This window comes from Leptinotarsa decemlineata, unplaced genomic scaffold (assembly GCF_025532065.1).
Source record: "Leptinotarsa decemlineata unplaced genomic scaffold, Ldec_3_MD MMD2_tig00000035_RagTag_RagTag, whole genome shotgun sequence".
NCBI lineage: Eukaryota > Metazoa > Arthropoda > Insecta > Coleoptera > Chrysomelidae > Leptinotarsa > Leptinotarsa decemlineata.
In genome coordinates, this window is record NW_027412540.1 from 11,541,876 (window position 1) to 11,568,280 (window position 26,405).

At 34.7% G+C, this 26,405-nt stretch overlaps 1 protein-coding gene across 1 annotated transcript in view; it reads right to left on the reverse strand.

Annotated features, from left to right (window-relative positions):
* Positions 1 to 26,405, reverse strand: part of LanB2 (laminin subunit gamma-1) — a 197,545-nt gene that overhangs the window by 96,155 nt on the left and 74,985 nt on the right. The window contains exons 4-5 of the mRNA XM_074171886.1: positions 24,979 to 25,162; positions 6,266 to 6,575 (exon numbers count right to left, since the gene is read on the reverse strand). Of these exons, the coding sequence (XP_074027987.1) occupies positions 6,266 to 6,575; positions 24,979 to 25,162 (494 nt within the window). The remainder of the gene's footprint in view (positions 1 to 6,265; positions 6,576 to 24,978; positions 25,163 to 26,405) is intronic.

Here is a 26,405-nt window from a genome sequence, read left to right on the forward strand (position 1 = left end):
CAGGTAATAATGAAATAAACCTAATTAATGATGCGTAAATCTCGAAGGCAATTATTTTACTCCTCTGAACTACATTTCAATTTCCTCTTTGAATTGAAATTGCCAAATCAATAGTTTGCTGACCTTCTTGAAATATGGAAGACCTGAAAAATCAGCAGTCGCCTATCATATTATGCAACAAAATAATTCCATAGACTTCCATTCATTAAGATTAGTTAGACAAGTTAACAACAACATGCATCTAGATGCCTATGAGAGTGTAGAAATAAGTAATATTATGAATAACAATGGTGGACCAATATCTACTAGTATACTATATAGCTTGTTGAAATAATATTTCAAATTTTAGATTTACCTAACTTTCATTAAGGGGAACTAGTGGAATGATGGGGACGCTAAGGGAAAACAATAAAAAACTACAGTGAAAATCAACATAATCTTTTCATTTATGAATGGCACTTTAGTTTCCTAATCAACTACAATTTGGCATAGTCTTTGGACGATAATATTATCACAAATTTATAATAATTATTATTATTTAAGTGACCATTCAAAAACCAGTCTTGTCCCGTATGTGGGGTATGATTGGGAATGATAAATGGAGCATGATGGGGTTAAGGGGGCAAGATTGGTTTCTTATTCATCTTCACAGAACATGCATATGAGTACTTCTTCTAAGTTTTCATCATCCACCCCTGCACATGCAGTATGAGCCCATCGCTCACAGAGTTGACATTTTACCCAATTTCAGGTATATTTCAGGTGAGTGTGGTTTGTATCATTGCAATGAAAACAAACGGTATCTTCTTGTCCTGAAGTTGATGGCCTGGTCTTTTTCTGAACTTTACTATTTTTGGTAGTAACGTTCTTGGACGATTTACTATTTTTAGCTGAAACGTCCTTTGATGATTTACTTCTTTTAGCCGGAACGTCCTTCGACAATTTTAAAACTTCAAGTTCCTTTTTATATGGAGTTGAGGTTATTACCGCTGTTTTACCTCTTTGATATTTTTTCCTCTGTTCGTTCATTTGAACAGCAGGTATTGGCAATATATCTTTGGGTGAAGCATTTTCAAAACTGGAAGTTAAATCACGGCAGACGATATGGGAGAACGAATTTGCATGGAACTTCCTGCTTGCACTTCAAATAATTGTGAACAATCTTGTTGTGAAAAATCAGCATTGGATATTTGAACTGGCATACGTTGATTTTCGGAAAGAACAGGTGCAAGAAGATCTTTTTGAATCGATTGAGTTTCAGGTGTACGAGTTTCTGACTCTGAAGAGGGAAGGTTTTGCAGAACTTGACGGGTATAGTATTTCAGGTGTAGTATGAGGCCCTATCTCCATGAACCAAACGTTGACAACACTTGACGGGGTTGGTACTTCATGGCCTGGATGAGGTACTGACTCAGTTAATGGAAATTTACCAGAATGTAATGAAGATGGTGACTCAAGTCTAGTATGAGACTCTATCTCCGTTGACTGAGCGTTGACAACGCTTGGCATGGTTGATTCTTCACGTCCAGGATGAGTATCTATGTGTGCGTTGCTCTTCATTAACGGTAGGTTGATAGACGTTGACGTATCTGCATTGTCTTGAACTGATGGTATGTTTGTAGTTTCAGCAGCTATGAAATCAACATCACTAAAATTGTTTTAATTGTATGGCCATATACCACAATTCCTGAAGCTTTTAACTGCTGTGGAAATTGTAGCTGCTTGCATGTAAGCTTACTCAAATATTTCACTTATTTGGAACATGGTGATCACACGTCCTGGATGCGATCTCAACCAATTTGAAACGGCATGATCATAGTGAGTACTTGAAGGACTCATGAAAGCCACATCAGCAGTTTGCAACTTATGTGTGCAATGAGGAGAGAAGCAAATTAATACAACTCCTTGTTTTCGTGCAAGATCTATAACATAAAGATTTTGAGTAGGACTCACATGTCCGTCTAAAAGCAGCAACACTTTATTGCTAGGAGAGGCTCCTGATGGATGAACTGTTTGAACCAAATGGTGAATATTTCCGCAGTCATCCAGCCTTTTGAATAACATGCTGTTGTTCCTGCAGGAGAAGCAAGGTCTAGCAACTTGGCTTTCATACGCTGTCTCGAAAAATGATGAGTGGAGGCATGTATGTCCCAGCGGCACTGAAACAAATTTCTACATTTACAGTTTAACCTCTCTCTGCAGAAGATAATGAGCCGACTTGTTTTATACCTTTTGAAGCTATTATAGATTTTATCTGGAGTTAAATGTAATGCTGGTAAAATTTTCCAACTGCTACTCTATTGAATCCCATAGCGCGAGCTGCCAATGTTACCTCTGGTTTACGAATCAATAATTCAGGATAGCGTTTTGAAAATCCTTTCAGCCAAACAACTCGTCCTATCTCTTTCTCTGTATTGAAATTGTGCTTTTTATTATTTCTTTTGGCCAAAAAAATACAAAATACAAAGGTATTAATATCTTCAGAACCTTTTGTGGAACAAAATGGGGTGCAGTTCCAAATATCGCCCTAATATTTTATAGAGCATTCATACGTTCAACATTAGACTAGGGAATTATTTTTATAGAAGTTCTGCAGATACTCACTTGAAGAAATTGGAAGTAATAAAAAATAAATGTCTGAGAATATGTCTGGGGTATCTCCCGTCAACGTCAATATAAGTTATGGAGACGAAGCTAAGGAACCTCCATAAGACTTAAGAAGACAACTGCTCAGTAACAAATTTGTGACAAGAATCAAAGCAAAATCTTCAAATTCGATTCCCAAACTTCATCAACTTACAATTGTCACACTCACTCATCGGTACTGGCAGAAAAAGAAAACGAATTTGTTGGTAGAAAGTTTCACCAGATAGTCTTCTTATGACAAAACGATCTACAAAACCTATAACCTTCCATACTATACAGAAGATTACGACATAATATCCCACGAGTTTGAAGTACATTATTAGAAAAGAAATAATTTAAGTTGTGAGGGAGAGTTTTCAGGAATAATCAAGAGGCTCTGGCCAAATGCAGATTATATCTACAAAAATGGATCAAAAATATCAGAGAAAACAGACTTCGCATTCTATCTTTCAAATACCAAATATTTTGAAATGTATATATTTCCTAATGAAGCATCCATCTACACTGCAGAATTGAAAGCCATACTTTTGGCAATGCAATATATTCTGACACAAAACAGCATTCAGTCAATAATTTTTGCCTGATAGCAAGAGTGCCGTGGATCGAATGAAAAATTTCCGAAATCATAATCAATTTTATGAATTGGAAATAGAAATCGCCAGAGCCCATAAATCAATTCTCTTACAGAATAGGAAGATATCTATAATTTGTATAGAAGGACGTTCCGGAATAAAAGGAAATGAGGTAGTAGATAGATTAGCAAAGCAAGCCACTGAAACAGGAGAAGAGTCCATTCACACCTTTATTCCACATACCGATTTGAATCGAATTTACAAGAAAGATTTGAATGAAATTTGGCAAAATCAATTCAATGAATCTCAGACTGGCAAAAACTTCAAACAACTCTTCCCAAAGATTATTGGAAATAGATGGTTTGAACTAGAGAGCGACAGAAAATACATAAATACAATAAACCGTTCACGATCAAATCACGCTATCTGCCCAGCTTTCAATTTCAAAATTGAATTAACAGATAATCCTCTATGCTCATGTGGACGTTATGCCGATCCGAATCACATCATGTTGGAGTGTTCGCACCACATCCACAGTATAAATACCCTTTACTCTGAATTGAAATTTCATAATATCTTTTTTTCAACAAACTTAAATTGTATGGTAACTTCAAACAACAGAAACATATATAAATTATTATACAATCATCTAATAAGATGCAACATTAAAGTATAAATGATTGATTGTAAATATAGTTATAGTACTACTAAAAATATATTCAAATGTAAACAGAAATTGAATCACATTATGTACAAACGCATTGAAAAAGTTGAAAAAAATAATAATAATCTATATAAAATGATAAGAAGAAAAAAAAAATATTAACAAAAAAAATCAAGGGAATCAAAAATATAAAACAAATTAAGAAAAAACACTTATTTGAAAAGAAAAAACACAATAAAAAGGAATGAAAATGCAAAAACAAAAAAAAAGAAAAAAAAGAAAAGAAAAAATAAATACAAAAACAAACAGAAATGAAAATTCAAAAAGCAAAAAACGAGGGGAAAAAATCTATGTTTGAGCTACTACTCAATGTTACTTTCAAATAGTTTTTTATTAAAACAGTCTGGCTAATTGGTTCTCCCAAAGCCAAAAAATTCAAACCACACACACATAAAATTGTTCTTTTTATTATTTCTTTTGGCCAACTCGTAAGCCAGCCGCCTTAAATCGAGAGTAGTTAAGCCAAAAAGTCGTTCTTCCATGTACTAAACATACTTTGCTAGTTCTTCTTCTTCTTGCGAAAAAACAGGCTTCATAGGTCCCAGTGGTAGGCCAACGGTAATTTCCTCACCTAGTTTAATTTTTTTGACGTAGTGCTCCAACGTTGTTTGGGGAACACAATATTCTAAAGCTGCCTTTCTGTATCCTGATTCTTTACTCAAAACTTTGTCTACAGCTGCTCTTTTTTTTTGTAGTTCCTAACCATGTTTGATCTGAAAAACAAAAAAAAATGTTTCGATCGATATTTCTATAAACAATAACAAATAAAGCAAATTCTATGGAAGTAATCTTGTTTCTTGATCTGAAGGGCATGATGGGGTAATACTCCATTACGCCCCGTACGATTAACACCATCTTGCCCCAGTTACTGTGTTTATATATTTTTTTTAAATACACGGTTAGGTTTAATACAATTTTGAATACGCCTATCAACTGGCAGAAAAACAAAGGAAAAAATAATCATCAGTTCAACGCTATTTCTTACCTGTTTCTGAAGTTGTTAAAAAACACAAAATATTACATCAATTATGCACTTTTACAATAAATTGATTGTAAACAAAGAACGCACGCACTTTCGGCCGACTGTCATGGCCGCACTGAGTATTGTTCGAAAGCGGCTTCCGATTGACTAAAGCGCCACCTCGCGGAAGCGTTTTACCTCGCTACCTCATCATGCCCCAAGTTCCCCTAAGGACACATTGTAAAATTATTCAAGACTAGTATTGTGGAATTAATTTAAGACACTAAAGACGCAGGTGTTAAAATAACGGTTTTGTTGGGAAAAAACTCCAGTAATATTCATAAAATCAAAACACAGAACTCAACGAATATAACACAAACCATATAAAAAATATGAGTAAATGGAATTCCATAATATAACTGATTGTTGAGGGAATTTATAGTAATGAGGCTTGATGATCCAATTTGCTCTTTGTTCTCATAGTATAGTTATTTTTATTCATTTGTGAAACACTGCTACAACCGACGGAATTTTGTGTTTTGGGGATCCGAGAAAAGTCTTCCACTAACATTTATTTTTGCAGCTTTCAAGTCTTCAATATAACCTTCGACTTTTGACAATCTTCAACTTCCATGTCTTTTCAACGTGGTTTTATCTGCATTAGAGTCCACTAACAATGTAGCTGAACTTCTGCGGATTCAATGCCCAGTATAATATTGGAGATTGATGATTTTAGGAATTTTGCAATTTCTTTCGACCTTTTTACAACTTTATGGATACAAAACCGATGTTTGTTTGTCTCATAATTAGTGTATTGAAAAAATCAGTGTTATAAATGAGCAAAATTATTTTGGCTCCGAATCAGACATAAATAAGTTTCCCCGATTCGTCAATTTGATCTTTCTTCGTTAGGTATGGCATATTTTTGCTTTGCCGAAAATCAACAATAAATGAAAAAAAAGTTCATTCGTTAATGATGTCAAAAATTTATCGATTCTTGATTCTCACTTTTGTTAATAGGTATATATTATCTGGGGCTTGCAGAATGAATTGGTAATGAATTGTATTGGTAATAATATGCAATCTAGTCTTCATGTTCTGTGTAAATTGATTTGAAGATGACAATGTCACCCAGGAGAAGTTAGCTGTGATACTACTTGTAGAGCTATCATCTGAAACGTTAATTAATTCTTGTGAGATATAACAAAACAATTCAATTCATATTGCTCATGTCATGGGTATACATAACAGTCTGTGGTGGCATATGTACTTTAAGGATTCTATAAGAGAAAAACATGTAAGTTCTGGTATCCGTGTGAAGCCTATTCAGACCACTAGTGGTTTATGAAACAAATTACTTACGTTTACATTCATGTGCATTTTGAGCATTAGCTCTGCCCCAAGGAGCATCATTATAGAATGGCAAGCATTCGTTGCAGTCTGGGCCAGCAGTGTTATGTTCGCACCTACACATTCTTTTCTGTCTGCCGTTCGGTTCTCGTGCTAATACACACTCGGATGCGTGTCCGTTGCATTTGCATCTTGCACCCACAGCTACATCAGCGATAGCGTAGAAATAGGATCTCAATACCTTATCATCTCCAAAAACTTCATCTCCAAAAGTATTGATTCTGTCCAAAGTTATCATTATCTCCGTGGCTGTGACCCATTCCTTATCGGGAAAAAGTTTAAAATTTGTTAATTTCAATGCATTCGATTATAATGATGATGAATCGTTTATTACTAGCTATCAAATGTATCACATAATAATAATAATGGCTTTTATTGATGGTTCCATACGATGTACAACCAATCAAATGGCAGGATTCAATATGTGCGTATGATAAATAATCGCAGAGATTGCTCTTCCATCCAAACGTAGAAACTAGAAACAAAAAAGAAAACGAAAAACAGTATGTTATCTATATATATATATACCGGGTGTCAACGAATCTATTAGACAAGTCATAACTTCTAGACTATTAGGTGTATCAAAACAAGATTTGGTACAGATAAATGGTATGTGGAGAGGAGAGTTTTCACATATTTTTCACTTTCCGGTCACTTCCGGTTTCAGCGGAAATGGCTCCGGTTCTGAATTTTTAAATGGAACACCCTGTATATTGTAACATTTTTGGATTTCTGAGACAATTCTGGATCAGAAACTGACATTTCCGGAAGTTTTTCAGCCTACTTGATTTTTTCAGAGTCACTTTTAAAATTGCATCTAGGTGGCCATGATCGGACGTAAACTAATCTATGGACCTCAGGTGATATCAGAAAATTGCAATAGCGGAGTTTTAGTGACTAGTGTGTTGAATATGAATGAGACAAGTTTACAAAATAACATTTTCGTGTCTAACTATTATTTTTCAAATGGCGACCATTTTTTGACAAGCACTTTCCGAAAAAAGGATTTTTTGACAAATCTAACGATACTAATTTATTTGCGATTGGATTACAAATAAGAACATGAATTAAATATTACTGAGGAAAATACTCGATACAAATTCATTTACTTTTGTCAAGGGTGCCATGGATAGGAATGATGCATAATATTTTACAGTTATTTCCATCAAGTCCACTTTGGAGAACAAAACGCTCACCTAGGTTATGACAGTGACATAAGCTTTATGAGCAGAAAGTAGAAGTTTCTCTTGATTTTCGTTAATTTTAGTTTAATTTTTCGTCGAAATAATGTATACTCAAAGTGAAAAAGTAAATAAGTTGTTATTGTTTGGAGAATGCCACAGAAATTCAAGGAAAGCTGCTGAGTTGTATGCTCAGAGATATCCCAATCGGCAACACCCATCTCATCAGTATTTTCCCTATGTTGAGAGTCGTTTTAGGCAAGAGGGAAATCGAGACGCAGAACAGAGGTTTGTCATAAATGAGGAGACTGAGATTAACGTTCTTGCTATGGTAGAAGTTGACAAAACGGTTTCTTTAAGAGAAATTAGTAGAGAAATGCAGATAAGTCACGAATCAGCAAGAAAAATACTGAAAAAGCACGGATATCGAGCATTTAAATATCAGTTACATCAACATTTGTATGCTGACGACGGCAATAGAAGAGTAGTATTTTGTGATTGGTTGCTTCAAAATCATAGAGTTAACCCAAATTTTATCAACTTCATTCCATTTTCCGACGAATCACGGTTTACAAATAATGGCATGTTTAATAAGCAGAATTGTCGGTACTGGGCCCAACAAAATCAACATGCAATGAGAGAGGGCAATTTTCAAGAAAGGTTTGGCGTCAATGTCTGGGCTGGTATCGTTGGAAATAGAATAATTGGTCCAATATTGTTTCAAGGTCAGTTAACAGGGGTTAGATACTTGGGTTTTCTTCAAAATGAAATCGAGGATCATCTTAATGATATGCCTTTAGAAGTTTTACGGCAAATTTACTTCCAGCAAGATGGAGCACCACCCCATAATAGCAGAGACGTACTTGATTTTTTAATAGAGCATTTTAATAATAGAGTTATTGCAACCAACGGTCCAGTACGGTGGCCTGCCCGCTCACCGGATCTGACTGTGTTAGATTTCTTCATTTGGGGATATGTAAAAGAAAGGGTCTACTATGCAACAGCCCCAGCCACTCTCGAAATCTTAGAAGAAAGGATTCAACAGGCATTTAGAAGTATATCGCCTCAAATGTTACAAAACGTGTTGAGAGAAACAATTGAACGAGCTGAAATGTGTCTTGAACAAGGAGGGATGCACTTTGAAAATTTACTATAGTGGAATTTTCAAGAACTTAGGATATTGCAAAAAATCTAAGTGCATCGCTGAAATTATTAGTTAAATTTGTTAAATTTGTTGATCCAATCGCAAATGAATTAGTAACGTTAGATTCGTCAAAAATCCTTTTTTCGGAAATTGCTTGTCAAAAAATGGTCGCCATTTGAAAAATAATAGTTAGACACGAAAATGTTATTTTGTAAACTTGTCTCATTCATATTCAACACACTAGTTACTAAAACTCCGCTATTGCAATTTTCTGATATCACCTGAGGTCCATAGATTAGTTTACGTTCGATCATGGCCACCTAGATGCAATTTTAAAAGTGACTCTGAAAAAATCAAGTAGGCTGAAAAACTTCCGGAAATGTCAGTTTCTGATCCAGAATTGTCTCAGAAATCCAAAAATGTTACAATATACAGGGTGTTCCATTTAAAAATTCAGAACCGGAGCCATTTCCGCTGAAACCGGAAGTGACCGGAAAGTGAAAAATATGTGAAAACATTCCTCTCCACATACCATTCAACTATACCAAATCTCATTTCAATTCTCCTAATAGTCTAGAAATTATGACTTGTCTAATAGATTCGTTGACACCCGGTATATATATATATATATATATATATATATATATATATATATATATATATATATATATATATATATATATATATATATACAGAGATAAAGATATTATTGAGTGTGTATGATATAAATCAAAAAGAGGAAATTCGTGGACATGACACCCAAGAAATATGGAGGCAAACCGCGGACACGTGTTTCTTCTGGCTATTGGCCTCATCAGCGCGGTGCAGCCAATTGCAAAGGTGGACAACAACTGGTTAGCAAAAATTTAATTAACGAGGCCCTATGGCAAGTTAATACCGAACTCGATATGTTATTATCTTTGTCAGCTAAATATTGCCTATCTATTAATGCATCTAAATCTAATGTCATGCAGCGGCGAGAAATTGTTGTTCTGGCCTCATAAATATTGTAATAGATGGAACAGAACTTTCCTTGAATGGAGTTACAAAAAACTTGGGCCTATATCTTGACATCAGTCTTCGTTTTAAAATACACATTTCGCAAATTCTGAAGCGAGGTTACGCAAATTTGAAAGTAATATATTCCAACAGAGCATTTCTGAATAAAAAAAGTAGAATTATACTCTGCGATGCTTTAGTTCTTTCACATGCCAACTACGCAGACGTGGTGTATGGTCCCGGTATTTTGAAGAGTGACAGTTTTAGAATCCAAAAACTCCAAAATGCATGCATTAGGCTCATTACGAGTACGAGGAAACGAAACATTTCATTCTGCAACATTTTTTCAAAAACTCCCTAAAACAAAAAAATCCTCCTATCTTTTCGAAAAAGTATCCTTCAGAACTGACGTACACCATCTTAACTTGAGATTCAGGATACACTTAACAATACCACAGCATAAAATTTCTCTATTTCGCGGATCTTTCACTTCCCTGCATTATGGTAAGTGAAAGATCCGCGAAATAGTGAAAGATACCCATTGAATATAAACCTCTGCCATTAGGAAGCTTCAAACGAAAGATAAAAAAATTATCTTATATATATATATATATATATATATATATATATATATATATATATATATATATATATATATATATATATATATAGATATATATATAGATAATATATATAGATAATCACGCATCTGCAAGTTCAATATTTTTTCAAAAACTTTTGAGAGCGCACATAAGATGCTAATTGGTCGGAGATCGCCTTAATTTTCGAGGTTAGAATTTTTGGCCAACGGAAGAACGTTTGCTTCCTTCCAGATGGATGGATAGGAATTAGTCGATATGCAGTGATTGAAAAAGTGAGTGATTGGAAGGATTGTCGGGCAGCGATACAGCAACATTTCAATGCTTATCTCATCAGGTCCTACAGAATAAACTTATAGATTTCATTGTCATCAGTAGCTTTATAGGAGAAGTTGGGATTGTTCATATCATCACTCGAAAAAATATTCATAATTTCATCATCAAGGGAAGAGTTGCAGTTGGATATACTTCCAAAAGATTTGTTGATATCTTCAACGTGTAATAAGTGGTCTGGAATGGATTTGAGGTTTCTTCTATGGTGAATATTCAAATCGGATGAATCTTTCCATATCTGCTTTCTTCTTGTAAGCCTATGATTGTGATATGCTCTTTCCTCCAGGTTTACAGTACGATTGGTTAAATTACTCAACTGTTTGTAATAATCCCAGTGATGCTATAACTTTGTCTTTCTAAATCTCGTAAGAGCTCTATCTCTTAGTTTAAACATGAGTTTCAGATTGTCTGTGAGCCAAGGGGCCCTTTTCTTGGAAATTTTACCAGTTTTAATAGGGAATGTTTTTCAAAAAGATCGGTTATTATCCCATCGAAAAGAGCCAATTTGTCATTGATATTTTCAATGTGGTGAAGAGAACTGAAATCCGCTGCCTGTAGATCTAATGAAAAAAGATCTAAATTGAATTTGCTGAAGTCTCTATAGGTGTGCATGAAACTCTTATCTACTATTATGATTAAGCCCACCATGATCAGAAAATGAGCTACAGTCGATATATGTATGTATGTATGAGTCACGAATGAATTATATATATATATATATATATATATATATATATATATATATATATATATATATATTATTAGGGAGTTAATAAATCTAAATAAAAAAAATTATTCACTTCTGTCCAGAATTAGGAATAAACTGCTTGCCAATCACGGGTCTAGATCCTTTTGTTCGGTAGGTAAAGCTATAAATCGAAATTTCATAAAATCGAAAATTACACCACCAACACAAGCGGATGGTTCAATTGCAACAACAACCATAGATGAAGTAAATCTACTAGCTGAACAATTTGCGTCCCACTTCGCTGTCGATTTTCTGGGAAAGGCACCACCCACTATTACTTAAATAGTGCGCAAATTGAACACGCACCAGTATTTTGCAGACTTCTCAACCTGTATTATAAGAAAGGGGTTTTTCTTTCTTGTTAGATAAGTTTGCTTCGATAAGTTTGTTGGGGGTTGAAATGGACACCAATATATCTTGGCACAATCATATCACTGGAATTGCAAAGGTTGTGTCAGAAAATTTTGAAACACTGTTCCAAACCAGAAAACTATACACACCTCAGCAACTTTTGATGTTTTATAAAGCTAAGATCAGACCTTCTTTGGAGTAGTATTCCCATGTATGGAGCTCTGTCCCTAAACATTTCCTGAAGTTGCTGGATTCTATCCAGAAAAGAGCCATCTACCTGATTTGAGACGCGAACATCTCGTGCACCCTTGATAGCCTGGAACATCGAAAAAAGATTGGATATTTGTCTCTCTTCTATAGATACCTTCACGGAAAGTGATCAAATGATTTGGCACATTTGATTCCACCAAGATTTAACCAGAAATACGCGACGGAATGTGGTTGCTCATCGTTTTGAGGTTCAACTCAGTACACCTTGAACTTCACTGTTCAAGAACACTTCCATCTGGATGACTGCGTTTATGTGGAATAAACTTCCTGAGAACGTTTTTCCAAATGGATTTAATCTACAGCGATTCAAATCAAATGTGAATCGCTACTTTCACACAGGCACCACTCTGAGAGCGCCTTATGGATTTTCCTGTAGTGCTTGTGTTTTGTGCATAAAAAATATTGTTGGTGGTTAAGCAAATATTGTTTTTTTTTGTAAAAAATCATAGACAAAGATAACTCAGGGGTTTCCAGAACAGAGGCGTTTGAGGTAATCTTATACAAAAAGGGAAATCAGTTCATCCAACTGTTGATGAAATTATATGCAATGGCGATTTCAACATCAACGTCCTAGATTTCGGAAATAAACACGTAGACAATCTTTTAACAGTTTTAAAAAATTTTGGTTTGACTCAAATCATTGACTTGCCTACTAGAATAGGTAAAAACAGCCAATCACTTTTGGATTTAATTATAGTTAATGAAAATTCTGAGATAGAAGGGGGTGTCATCGATAATAATGGAATCTCAGATCACTTCATAGTTCAATTTTTCAATAATTCTATACCTAACATGCAGCCAGCTCAAAATCTAATAACTTTTTACAAGGAAAACCATCCAGTAGAACCGAATTTTGCTTTCCAGGAAATAATTGTGTTCACTCCTCGTTCCTTCTTAGTTTAGTTAAATGTTTTCTTCCCTTTTAGGTTAAGCATTCAATCATTATATATATATATATATATATATATATATATATATATATATATATATATATATATATATATATATATATTTATATATATATATATATATATATATATATATATATATATATATTATGTTACTTATTCTCAAAAACCATTACTTGGTCATTCAACAGAAATATTTGAGATTCTCTATCAAATTATTTGTCCCTCACTTTTTGCTCCCGCTGTATCATAATTTCTGGCCAGCCGCCAGATGGTATGTCAGTTCTCACCGAGAAGCTCACTCTAGCTATAGCAACTCCAAGTCGTATCGCAATCTCGAAAAACCCGAGGAACGTGACCCGGAAAATGCATTCCTTTTCGATAAGTCCATACCCAGAATACAGTCCATTTTGCATTACGTGTGAAAGAGCGGTGGAAACCACCGAAGCCAGAGAAGTCCAGGATTCCAGGTGAGTTGACTTTACTTTCTTCGGCTGGCGGAACACTAACTCTCTCAAACATCAACAAAATGAATTATCCGTAAATAAAATTATATGTAACATAAAATCGAATGCTAAAGGTTGTGATGATATAAACATTAAATTAATTAAAATGTGTTGTCCCCATATTGTGCAATATATCACCAATATAGTGAATTTTTGTTTAACCCATAGTGTATTTCCAGCGATGTGGGGGAGAGCAGTGTGTGAGAGTATTGCCCAAAAAAACTAATCCAACCGAATATAAGGATCTGCGTGCAATTAGTGTCCTACCCACTTCATCAGAAATTTATGAACGAGCAGCTGAAGAGCAGCTGAGAAATCATCTCTGTCGGTTTTCTCTACTTCCGGAAGTACAATCTGGGTTTCGCGAAGGTCATAGCTGCGCCACTGCTCTGCTGCACATCGTGGACGACATTATTAGGGCTACAGATGAGGGTCTTTGTTCTGTACTTGTGCTTCTTGATTTTAATCGAGCTTTTGATACTCTAAACTATGATCTACTTCTCGCCATTTCAAACTATATGGGATTATCGGGTAGTGCTACCAGACTTCTTGAATGTTACATCAAAAACAGGGAACAAAAAGTGTGCCAGGGTGGAATCTATTCAAACTATCTAAAACTTAAGTCAGGTGTGCCACAGGGTTCAATATTGGGTCCACTATTGTTTACAATTTATTCATCAAACATGTTGCGTAGTCTAGAACACTGTAAATTTCACCTTTATGCTGATGACACTCAACTCTATTACAGCTTTCTCCCTCAAGATGTAGAAAACGCATGTACGCTTATCAACAATGATCTCGAGTCATTTGTTGAGTTGGCAAGAGAGCACTGTCTACTACTAAATGCCACTAAATCGAATATCATACTTTTCGGATAAAAAAAGAATTTATTGATAATGTTCCTTTACAACCCACAAATGAATGCAAAAATTTTGGAGTTATAATCGACTCTGACTTGCAGTTTGAGAAACATATAAACAAACAAATACAACTGGCATATTCTTCGTTGAAACTTGTTTATGGACACAGACACATACTCACGAAGCAGACGAAAACAACTCTCTGTGATGCACTGGTTTTATCGCGATCAGTAGCACTTGTGCTAACTAAGTTGAACTTCGCCTTTTGTTATGTCAGCAACTAGCTCTCTAATTTATTTAAATATTTGTATGTAACTACAGCTGGGTAACAATAAAGACGATTATTATTATTATTATTATTATTATTATTATTATTTTTTCACCGTAGTGTGCGCTGGTCAGGCCCTATCCCCCGAAGCCCCGATACATTCGGGAGGGCGCGCCAGCATAATCAACCAATGACCACTCCCCACACCGTGGGGTAAGTGATCATTGGGTCCGAGAATCATGTGCCCTGAGCAAACGAAGTGAGCCAAGAATGACAGCCTTCTGCATCTGTGCGGCTAAGATTTCTGCCTTAGTGCGGCAAGCCGGTACGATTTTGAGATTCGAGAGTAGAGAAGACATCATTCCACCAAGGACTCCAACAATCAGAACGACCATCTTGACAGAGTGATCTGGATAGAGTCTGCGGAGTTCGCAGACTATTATTATTATTATATTATGTTTGAAATATGGATGCTCTCTCCTCAAGTTGATATCGTGAACATCTGACCTGTATGTGATTCACCTGCACAGATAATCAAATGTAGTAGTTTTGAGAATTTTACAAAAGAAATTACGGAAATGTAGTAGACGACGATTGGACATCAGTCAACGAATTTCTTTCATCTTGTAAGGAATCCTTTTTCTTCTCCGAAGACCGTGAATTTGGTGCAAATATGAGTTTTGAACTTTTTGAATACGATAGCCATCATACTTCTGAAGGAGAGAGACATAAACAATGTCACAATGGTTGAAATGTGATCGAATCACTGAGTATGATAACAATTTTTGTGTATTTGTGACATATTTGTGACATGTTTATTCAAAAATGATACAATTTCATTGATAGGCATCTTCCGTGTCGTACACATTGAAAAAGACGCATTTGAATGTCGTCGGCATATAGTTGATAATTACAGTGGAGAAAATGGTCTTTTATATACAATGTATATAAAAGAGGATCAAGGATGCTGCCTTGTGGTACACCTTGCGTTATCGCTAAACAACCTCAGAGTTCAGCATTAATTTCTACTTGTTTCCGTATATTCATTCATTTTACAAAATGTTTACGAGAAACCACTTCAGAACACCACCTAGGTACATACATGCTTGTACTGTGATTTTCCATTCTAACAGTGGAATATTTAAACATGCATATTGTGATACTGAATTTTATTTTCGATGGAGAAGCTATTTTTCTATACTTGTTATCAAAGAAACACTTAAACATAATAGATGAAATCATCTAAAAGATCAATTCGTTCAGGCCAATGGGCTTTAAGTATGCCCACTGACTATAAGTGAGAAGCTATTTTTTGCTTATACGAGGAATTGGTCAAATTTTGGATATGCAGTTGGTTACCTCGTTCACAGGTAGACGGGGCGATGACAAACCTGTTGTTAGTTCGAGGAAGGATACTCTGAAGGAATTCGATTTTCAATTATAGGAAATCATCGACTTTATGTTGATGATAGACACTACCTTACACTGACGAGTGGTCAAACAGCCCGAAACCGGTCTGCAAGTGTGTTCTAATAATTGAAAATCTATTGCGGCAGTTGTATTGCCAATTGCTAATCCAGGAGATTTTCTGTGAAGATTCCTGCACTGACGCCTGTAGGATATAATTCAACGCCCTTCATGGTATTAGCCAAGGGAGTAGTTGTTTTCTGATGAGCGTCAGTCCATTTAACCTACTGTGTAGGTATATTCGAGACTAGCTTGAACGTTTGAAGTTAATTTCTTTAGATTTGTTTACTGCCAGTCTTCAAGCATAGCCCACTGACTAATAAGAAAGTTTTTCTTCCTTATTCAGAGATATCGGGCACATTTCGGATATGTAGTTGGTTACTATCTCGTCCACTAGATGAAGTGACATTTTGTTGTTCGCTCCAAATTAGGAAGAGGAATGAAATACTCTGAAACAATTCCGATTTTCAATTATGGAATATCATTGACTTTAGGTCGATGATGGCCACTATCTTGCACTGATGAGTGGCTAATAAGCCCGAAACCGGTCTGCAAGTGTGCCCGTTCCAAAATTGAAGGTCGACTCTTCAAGTATGCCCACTGACTATGCGAGAAATTATCAATGATATTAGGGGAAAAGCAAAGAAAAAATTAAGGATATATCTCTAAACCCCAACTCAATAAATCATTCCTACTGTTCCATTGCGCAAAACTTGAGTAACAAAATAACATCCACTCATGAGCCTTCGAAAAAAATACAAACAATACACAAAAAGTGAAAGTCTCATCTTGTATGACACAAATATTCATGAACTAATAGAAATCTGAAAAGATATCCCAAATAAGAACATGGCTAGCTATGACGAAATTTCAATCGAGATAATACAAAACATTTCCTTGTGTTCCTTAATGTACTGATTTCACTAATAAATATCTCCTTCCGTACTGGCGAGTTTCCCTCATGTTTGAAAACTTTTATTATCATCCCCCTGCATGAAGGTGGATATCTGGATAACCCCTCTAATCTTAGGCCTATCTCTCGTGTTCCAACCATTGCCAAAATTATCGAAAAAATAGTCAAGTAGCGTCTGTTACAATTGTCGAACTTACATAATATAATCAGTGTCAAAGTCAAAATATCTGGTAAATTCACTCTCTTTGCAGATGATACCACTATACTATGAAAAGGCAAACAGACCGGGGAATTACATGATACAATATCTACAGATTTGAAAATTGTAAAAGCGTGGTGCGATGCGAACAAAATATCTTTCAACGCAGAAAAAACCCACTTATTATCTGTCAGATTCTCGAATAATGAATCTGCATTTGACAAAGATGGGAAATGAAGATTGCACTTAATTCCAAGATGTGCTCATAGACAGAAATCTTAAATTTGATGACCATGTTAACAACTGGTTGCTATACAGTAAGAGTAAGTTTTTAAGGAGCTAAGACCAGCTTCGACCAAAATGGCATATTACGCTCTTTTAGATTCCAACCTTCGTTGTGGAATACCTTTTTGGATTTTTGGGGAATGTGTAACTTAACAATTCTCAATGAATTGCTAATTTTACAAAAAAAATCCATTAGGTACATATATAAAATCAGACCCTGTGAGTCATGCGGAAATATTTTCACAAGTAACAAAAACTTACTGTTATAGCATTATTAATTCTGGAGTCGGTCTGTCTATGAATATAAATCAATGAATATGAATCAAAATTTTCCCTCAACTCAAAATCATTATGCTACCCGCAACAATAGACACACACTGAAACTCCTATTACCTACTAAAAATCTCACCAGAGACTCTTATTTTCTATATTTTTGGCAAGATCTTCAATATACTTATCAGTTAATATTAGGCCCCCAAACTTGAATGAAAGTCAGTTCAGAGAAACTGTAAAAAAATTCTTTCTGAGAGACCCTAGTACTAGTTGCATGAATTCTTCCATTCATTGCATCAACTTTGCATGCAATGTTCCATATTTCAGATACTCTATTATGATGTTTCCGTCTGTACTATTGGTTTATTTTATTCTCCTGACTGTCCACTAGGTGACGTACGTAATTCAGGTTTTTAGTAGATATGACATATGTTTCATTTACATTCAAGCTTTGACAATGAGGTTGTATGACTTCAAACAATGAAGTATATTCATTATTTCCATCATTATTATCATAAAAACGTAACACGTGTTTACTGTAAAGACACGCCTGAAGAAGCTGTTGTATAGCGAAACACGAGTTGGGTATTTGTGAAACTGTTTTATGAAAATCTCTCAATAAAGTGTTTCTTGAATATGTAATGAATTTTCATCAAGAATCGGCATATTCCATAACATATTTTATACTTGGATGAAATTGGGTAAATTTCAAAAGGATAAAAAGTAACGAAAGGGCAGAAGGTGTAAGCGTTGGCTCAAGAAATCATACAAAACAAAAAATGTTGAAATTTCATTTCGAATTTTGTAGGTAATTTTAACTATTTTCACACTTGTAACGTCAGCGGATATGAGTATGTAGAACTTTGGTTCGAAATGAAAAAGACATCATTGTATATGCGGTTTTCTGAAATGAGGAGTTTGTAGTGACGGTGATTCATTATATTAGGTTATATCAATAACTTGCTTTCTAACCCATCTGTATTTATAAAAATATGACGCTTCGATAAGTAAATAGATCAGTGGTTCCCAAACTATGGGTCGCGACCCACTAGAGCTGACGGGGTTTGTTTGAGAGGGCATTCTCCACTTTGGTATATTTAAAAAATAAATATAGAAATGGGCTTTGTGTGGAAAGTAGTGTGTAAAGTAACCTACGTTTAAAGATTTCAACTTTCAACCCAGATGTAGGATCTCTTGTAAATCGTAGGCACCAGTCGTACGAATTATACATATAGGTTTCATTTTTTTATTTTTTGTATTTGTTTAGTTTTAATATTCTGAATCAAAAGTCTTTTTTTTTACTGTATTTCATCTTCAATTATATCATCTTCCTCATTTTCTTTCAGAGGCGTATTCCTCAATAGTGAATTTTCACGATAATAATAATAAAAATATTTTCAGTAATATCTAATAATTATACTTAATATTATTTAATATGTGGCCCAACGAAGTTGGGGCTCCAGGCAAAAAAATTTGGGAAACGCTGAAATAGAGCTTTTACATTCAAAACACCTAAAATAGCATGATGTAACATTGTTAAAAATCGTTTCTAATTTTTCAAAAGATAATGATTTGAGAATTCTGTGAGTTTTCAAAACCTGTATTCACTATGAAAATCTCGTCTCAAACTGAGATATAGATAGAAATATAACAGATTTGGAAACGGAAAAGGCTTGTTTTCCGAAACGTTAGCCACTTAGGACAGCTGAGTATACATATTCAACTGTTTCAATTGATTTTTTTTCAATTCGGAGGCAAAATTCATAAAGTGTTACTCACTAATTGGATTTTCTAGTAGTTTATATTACGCAGTAACTTTTCGGGGGAAGTTTTCAGTTTGCCCTTTACTACAATTCAGCAGAACCTCTATTTATTCATCTTTCAGTTTTTCAGATTGTGGAAGGTTATAAACTCAAAAAAAACAATATAAACAATATTGAGCCCTCCACAATAATTGTCGTTTAAAGAAGATATGATGTTTCACTTGATTGTTGACGACCTGTATCTTCTGTAGGACGTTAGGAATCCGTTCCTTACCTAAATGAAAAACAATAGAAGGACATTCGTGAACACCGGATTTATAAAATATAAACTGTTTGGATTATCTAATGGGGAATTTTCACGAAACTTTCAATGCCGAAATAACTTGGGATATAAAACAAACCAGTAGAATTAGTAAGGAGTGATCAATAATTGTAATGAGAAAAAACATCATTGAAGTGGGAACTTAGACAACTGAGCGAGTATGAACATTATCGTCTGGGTCAGGTGACGTCACAAAACGGACGAAATTATTTATGCAGACGCACCTTCAGTTGCCTATGAGTTTCTCATTTGTAGAAATATTTTGATAATTCGTGTAAATAGTTTTCTTCTATATTTTTATAGTTATTCCATATCAAAAAAATTAAAATTTTTCATTGTCAGATCTTGCTGAAACATATATCAATTGAAAACTCAATTGGCATTTTTTTAAACTATGATGAATTATTGTCAGATTCGCAACCTATTTATTTAGTATATGTTAAATTAGTCACAGCTTCTATAAATTACACGGCTGAAGCATTCAATAGTAAATCTTATCCCAGAAAAATTACAACATGTGCGAAATGCATTTATGAGCAGATACTATTACTTACAGGAAGTGAATGACGAACATTTTTGGGATAAACTAAGAAGATATACAATACAATACAAATTGAATAAAAAATATATTGAGAGTAGGTGCTTTACGAGAAAGACATTCACACCAAAATATAAAAATCTCACTGTTTTCAAAAAATATAGAATGATTTTATTAAAAATATTTCATTTGGTGTATTAAATACGTGGTAGAAAGAAGTAAAAAGAGAAATTGTGAATCCAACCACTGCCATCTCTTGGTGAATAGTATGATCAAAAATAACTTCAATCTATATACAAAGTTTTCACTTCACGAGTGGAGAAGAATGAAGTTCGCGTATATATTCATAGATGGCAGATTGACTTCCTACTTTCAAATAATTGAAGTTGCCATTGAAAAATAAAACATTTATGAAAAAGGAATACAAGAATTTTCTTAACCAAAACTTAATAGGTAGTTCACGTGATAGTAGTAGTAGTAGTAATAGTGATAGTTTTCCAAGTCTTACATAATTTTTCATAATAATTTTGATAACCATTATCTTCATTCACTTTTTACATTATTGATTTTATTTAATAAGTGTAATATATTAATTTTTTCTGTAAATTTCCCAATAGCTCATTGATTATTATACAGGGTGTCCCATGTAAAACTCCGCGGGAAAATATTTTAAAAATGAAAAAGAATATCCATATTTCGTGAAAGCAGATAATTTTGGTGTCAAAGGGTCCTCTTATTTACGTAGAGATCCACCAGTAGGCGTCATCCGTTAGGGCGTCGCGACCCCAACGCCAATGTTTTTAAATGGTAACCCAGTATTTACAATTGGTTTTTGAATTCTGCATTGAATTTTGAATTCAATGCAGAATTCAAAATTCAATGCAATGAAATAGCACACTATTTGTTTTCCTGCAATACGGATGAAAAAAGGCAATTTTATTGCATATTGTAAAGAGGGGACCATGAATTAGTCAAAATGAATGCAATAATGATTTATCGATCTGTCAGAAAACCTGTCAGATTTGACGAAAGTGCAGTTTTGTGTTGGTTTTTCGTAAAATTGAAAAATTGTTCAAATTTCAAATGCAGAAAAGTTGGATATGATATGTATTCATGGCGAATTGAAAAGGAATTCAAAAGAAGCAGTGAGAATAAACGCTAATTGGTATCCTGACAGAAAATTACCGTCAGACAAAACATTCGCTGGCTTAGCCAAATCTTTGGCAGGAAATAAATATTTCAATGAACGGAAGCGAAAAAAAAACAAAAACGGCTACTGATGAGAATCACAGTGTTGCAGTGCTAGGTCAAAGGGTGTTGGAACCATATAGTTCTACCAGATAAGTAGCAATGCATTGTAACATTTCGAAATCATCAATACAACGTATTTTGTCAAAAAACAAATTCAATCCATACAAAATACATTTGGATCAAGGACTACATCCAGGTAACAATCTTCATATTTCATTTTTAATAAATAAAATATATTCCCTTATTCAGGAGATGCGTATACAAGATTGAACTTCATTGCATGGTTGTTCACCCCTATTCATGATGATGATCAGTTTCTGAAAAAAATATTATGGAGTGATGAAAGCCGTTACCATAACCACGGTATAATAAACAAACTACACTATTGATCTGACGTGAACCCTCATTGGGTGCAAGAAACGAGATTTCAGTCTGTGTGGGTGGTTAATGTTTGGTGCGGAATTATTGATGGTTATTTAATAGGACCTCATCCTTTCGAAGGAATTCTCAATGGGGAGAGGTACTTTGTTTTTCTACAACATGTGTTGCCGAATCTCTTGGAGAATTTACCAATACAAACTCGACTGAATATGTGGTTTCAACAAGATGGGGCACCTCCACATAATAGAATAGTTACTCAATATTTGGATGATACTTTCAATGAGAAATGGATTGGAAATAAGGGTCCAATACCATGGCCAGCTCGAAGTCCAGATATTACTCCACAAGATTTATTTTGTGGGGATATATCAAAGACTTAGTTCATTTGCAACGTCCACAAAATGTAGAGGATTTGAAAAATAGTATCATAAATGTATGTGCTTCCATAATGCGAGAGATGCTTTTAGCTGTCACGAATCGGGAATTACTAAAAAGCTGCAAAATGTGTTTTCTACGTGAAGGGAGGCACTTCGAACACTTACTAAAATGATTCTTGTTATCACTAATTGATTTCGTTATCATCATGTTTCGTTATCATCAAAGTAACATATTTTTTGGTAATTTGAAACATTTATTTTAATTTGTACAGAAATACACAACTAGATAAAATTGAACAGACAATGAAATCATAACTGATGTATTCATTTTATTATACTCGTATTATTGCATTCATTTTGACTTATTCATTTCCCTCTTTATAATATGCAATAATATTTGATTTTTCCAATAGTATTCAAGGAAAACTACAAGTGTGCTATACGGCTGAATTCAGAATTGAATGCAGAATCCAAAAACGAATTGGAAAATCTAGGTTACAATTTAAAAAAATTGGCGTTGGTGTCGGGACGCCCTAATGGATGACGCCTATTGCTGGATCTTTTCGCAAATAAGAGGACCCTTTGACATCAAAATCATCTGCCTTCACGAAATATGGATATTCTCTCTCATTTTTCAGATATTTGCCCGCGGAGTTTTATATAGGATTCAGAACAGTGTTCTGAATCCAAAACATTCTTGAAGGTTTCATTCAAAGCAATTCAAAGACTCAGTTTCTCAATTTCATTTTGTCTGATTATCAGATTCAGAAAAACATTTTTTAACTTATGAAATAACTATATGAATGCTAATCGCATGAATGCTAGGGTGAACCGACCATAGAATGAACCTAAGTTCGACAAAATCATCGACCTCAGTAGCATTCACGAAGAAGACCAAAGAAGAGGGGTCTGGACCATCTCAAACTTCTGAACGAAAGAATGAATCTGTCGCAGAAGATCAAATATCTGGGAGTAATATTAGATCCCATGCTGACCTGGAACCACCATCTATAAATAGCTAAAAGAAAGGCGGGGGTAGCACTTGATGCTGGAAAGATTGCTGGGGATTGAACCAGGTATGACGTATTAGTTACAAAACATATGCATGCATGGCCGAAGATGAAACAAACGACCGCTATCAACAAACTTCTATTTTTGGAAATAACGGAAGAAATACCACGTCTACAGCTGCATTGGAGACACTCTAGAATTTCCTTCCTTGTAATTATAGCGGAAGCCAAGGTGGGCCCATTCAGACTGTGGTGGAACGAACATCAAACATGGTCACGAACCACGTGACATCAAAATGCATTTTCGACACAAACTTCGCGGTTAAAGTCTCGAACCGCGAAGAGAGAAGAATGAACAATTATTCTGAAAACATGCTCGATAAAAACACCTAGTGTACAGACATAGCAAAAACCGAACATGAGACGAGAGCTGAAATTCATCATACAACTAGAAATATTAATTTCAGGGACCCACTTGATCAGTCTTTCAGGTTGAATTTTATGCCACTGAAGCAATGCTCAAGGACCAATATTTCAAGGATCAATACTTCAAGGCTTCAACGACTCGAGAGAAACTACAGCCAGGCATGCACTAGGGCATTGGTGAGCCCAAAAGTGTTATCGAGACTGGTCTGAGGAAACTGACGGACAGGAATAGATTGACTATATACTGGGTACCAGGTTTATCAACTGCATCAACACCAGCTGTAGGGGTCTACTTATATAAGAATCGCAATATATAAGAATAGCAACGCATTTAGTCAAGCTAGCGTAGAGATACGTAACATATGGAAACCTCTAATCAAACGAAAAACGACCAACTCCCGCCAAACGGTCATCTCCCGCTGAAAACCAATGAAGTGGAGAGAGAAAGGGGATAGGTGAAAGCACTCGAATGACCTATAAATAGTCGGATCTTGGAGTTATCACCCGAAGACCATTGTGGATACTAACAATTGAATAATTGTTAATAATAATTTTTAATTTTCAGCTTTTATTAATATTTCAGTTTTAATTTTTCTTGGTTGTTTTTTGGTTTCATGTTATGTCTTTGTAATTTCAGTTTTTTTGTTTGAATAAAATTTTTATTTTCGGTTATTCTTTTTAATATTTTTCAGAAATTTCAAATCAATTTATATTATATTAGACAATGGAAGTCCGAACTGATGTGATATTCTTCTATTTTTCGATCATTAGATTTTTTGTAATTTCCGATGTGTTCTTTTGTTTTCAATTCTGTCAACAATTTCCAAGTTAGTTTGAAAACTGCTTGTTTGCTGGATAAAAAAATATACAAAAAATGAAGAAATCCTTTTCAAAATATTTTTCCTGAAAATTTGAAATAATTGTTATTGATACTGATAATTATCTATACTCATTAATAATTAATTTGTCATCACAGAGTTCTGCGATTTTGTTTGTTAGTAATCTATTGAGAACATTTTTGAAATATGTTATAATAAATTCTTCCTCAGAGAAATTGTCCTTTATATCCCTGTTATATGCCCTTTGATAAAACATCCCTGATTTATGAATGTAGCGCATTGATCCAATTATCCATAATACAGATGAATTGAATAGACCGCTAGCAGAAGTTCAATGGTGAGGATCGAATTTGAAATATCCTGTACAAGTTTTCTGTTTTCAATATTACATATTCTACATTTGTCATAGTCAGTTAGTTATTTTCAATGAAGTGAGGTGAAATAGTGATCACACCTGTAGTTCTGGGCTCCCTTCAAAGTTATACGCCGAAGGACGTCCTTCCAGTGTCCCAAAAGCAACGTTTCCTCCACGAAGAGGGGAGATATCAGAATATTCGGAAGTGCAAAGAGCTCGTGATTCCTCACCTCTCCGGCTGTGGGTCATTTCCGGAAGTCCGTAAGTATCTCTGCAGGTAGCGCTGAAACAAAGTTTCGCCAGGAAAATAAAAGGCTGATATGAATGGAGAACAAATCAGAGAAGACCATATATTGAATAAATTATGAGTGAAAACATTTTTGAAAACAAACTTTTATCAAACCTAATCCACCAATTCACTAAATCACGTAATTTATATATCATAATAATTCGTCGCGAGATTCAACTATTTTATAAAGGACAACAGTTGATTTAAAAAAAAAATTTAAAAAATTTTTGGTTCATCTACATATCTGAATCTCATGGCATCATTATAAGCTCTTTTTCAAAAAAATTTTGGTGACGAACTGATCGGTTTTATTGAATCAAAAATTTGTTTTATTCTATAAAAGCTCTTTAATAAAAATTTTTCTGTGACGGGAAAAAAGTTGACAGGCCTGATGACAGGCAACAAAATGACACTTTTTATGAAATAACTTTTTTTCCAGGGAAAAAGGTGAGTACTTCTATTTGATTATCGGCGAGAGCTTTCGACAGCTGGTCGTGCTGTCATCCTCTTGGCATTATTCTATATGAACGTGTCATCCTGTGTGTGTTCTTTTATACGGTCCGAACGCCTCAATACAGGTACTGCTTTAGGTAAATTTGCCTGAATTTGGATTATCAGGTACTATTCTTTGTGTTGAAACTTCTCTAGGTTTATTGTTTCTAGGAGTGTATATTGATGTGTTTAGGTTTATTGTTTCTAGGAGTGTATATTGAATGTTAGTTCTTGTTGTGTTATGATTTGTACTTGTTCCTCGATAAGTGATTTTTGACTGTTATATTTATGGATGTTTAAGTTTTCCCAAATGTCCATGCGGTTTCCCTTATTGACTTTTTTATGAGTTTTATGTTCTCTGACGGGGAAAAGTTATGTTTGTTTTGTATGGCATGTGTTGCGAGGTTTGATTTATATACTATTGGGTTTATGTATGTGTTCATCGTACCTTTGGATCAGTTTTCCCTTTTTTTTCCTTTTTTTTACTTGGTTTGGCCGATGTAGAATTATATTTATATCCTGGACCCGGAAGTCACGCAGGTAGCTATAGCTGCCTACGTGGTGATGTTAGATGATGTCTGGGAATTCTAGGTCTTCTAATTGAAACCACAAATGTGCGGTTAGCTCCTATTGATGACACCGTGCATATGTGATGTTTTTCATTTTTGGTAACCAGTTGCTCTCCATCTTTGCAATTGGCTGCATCGCGCTGATGAGGCCAATAGCCAGAAACACGTGTCCGCGG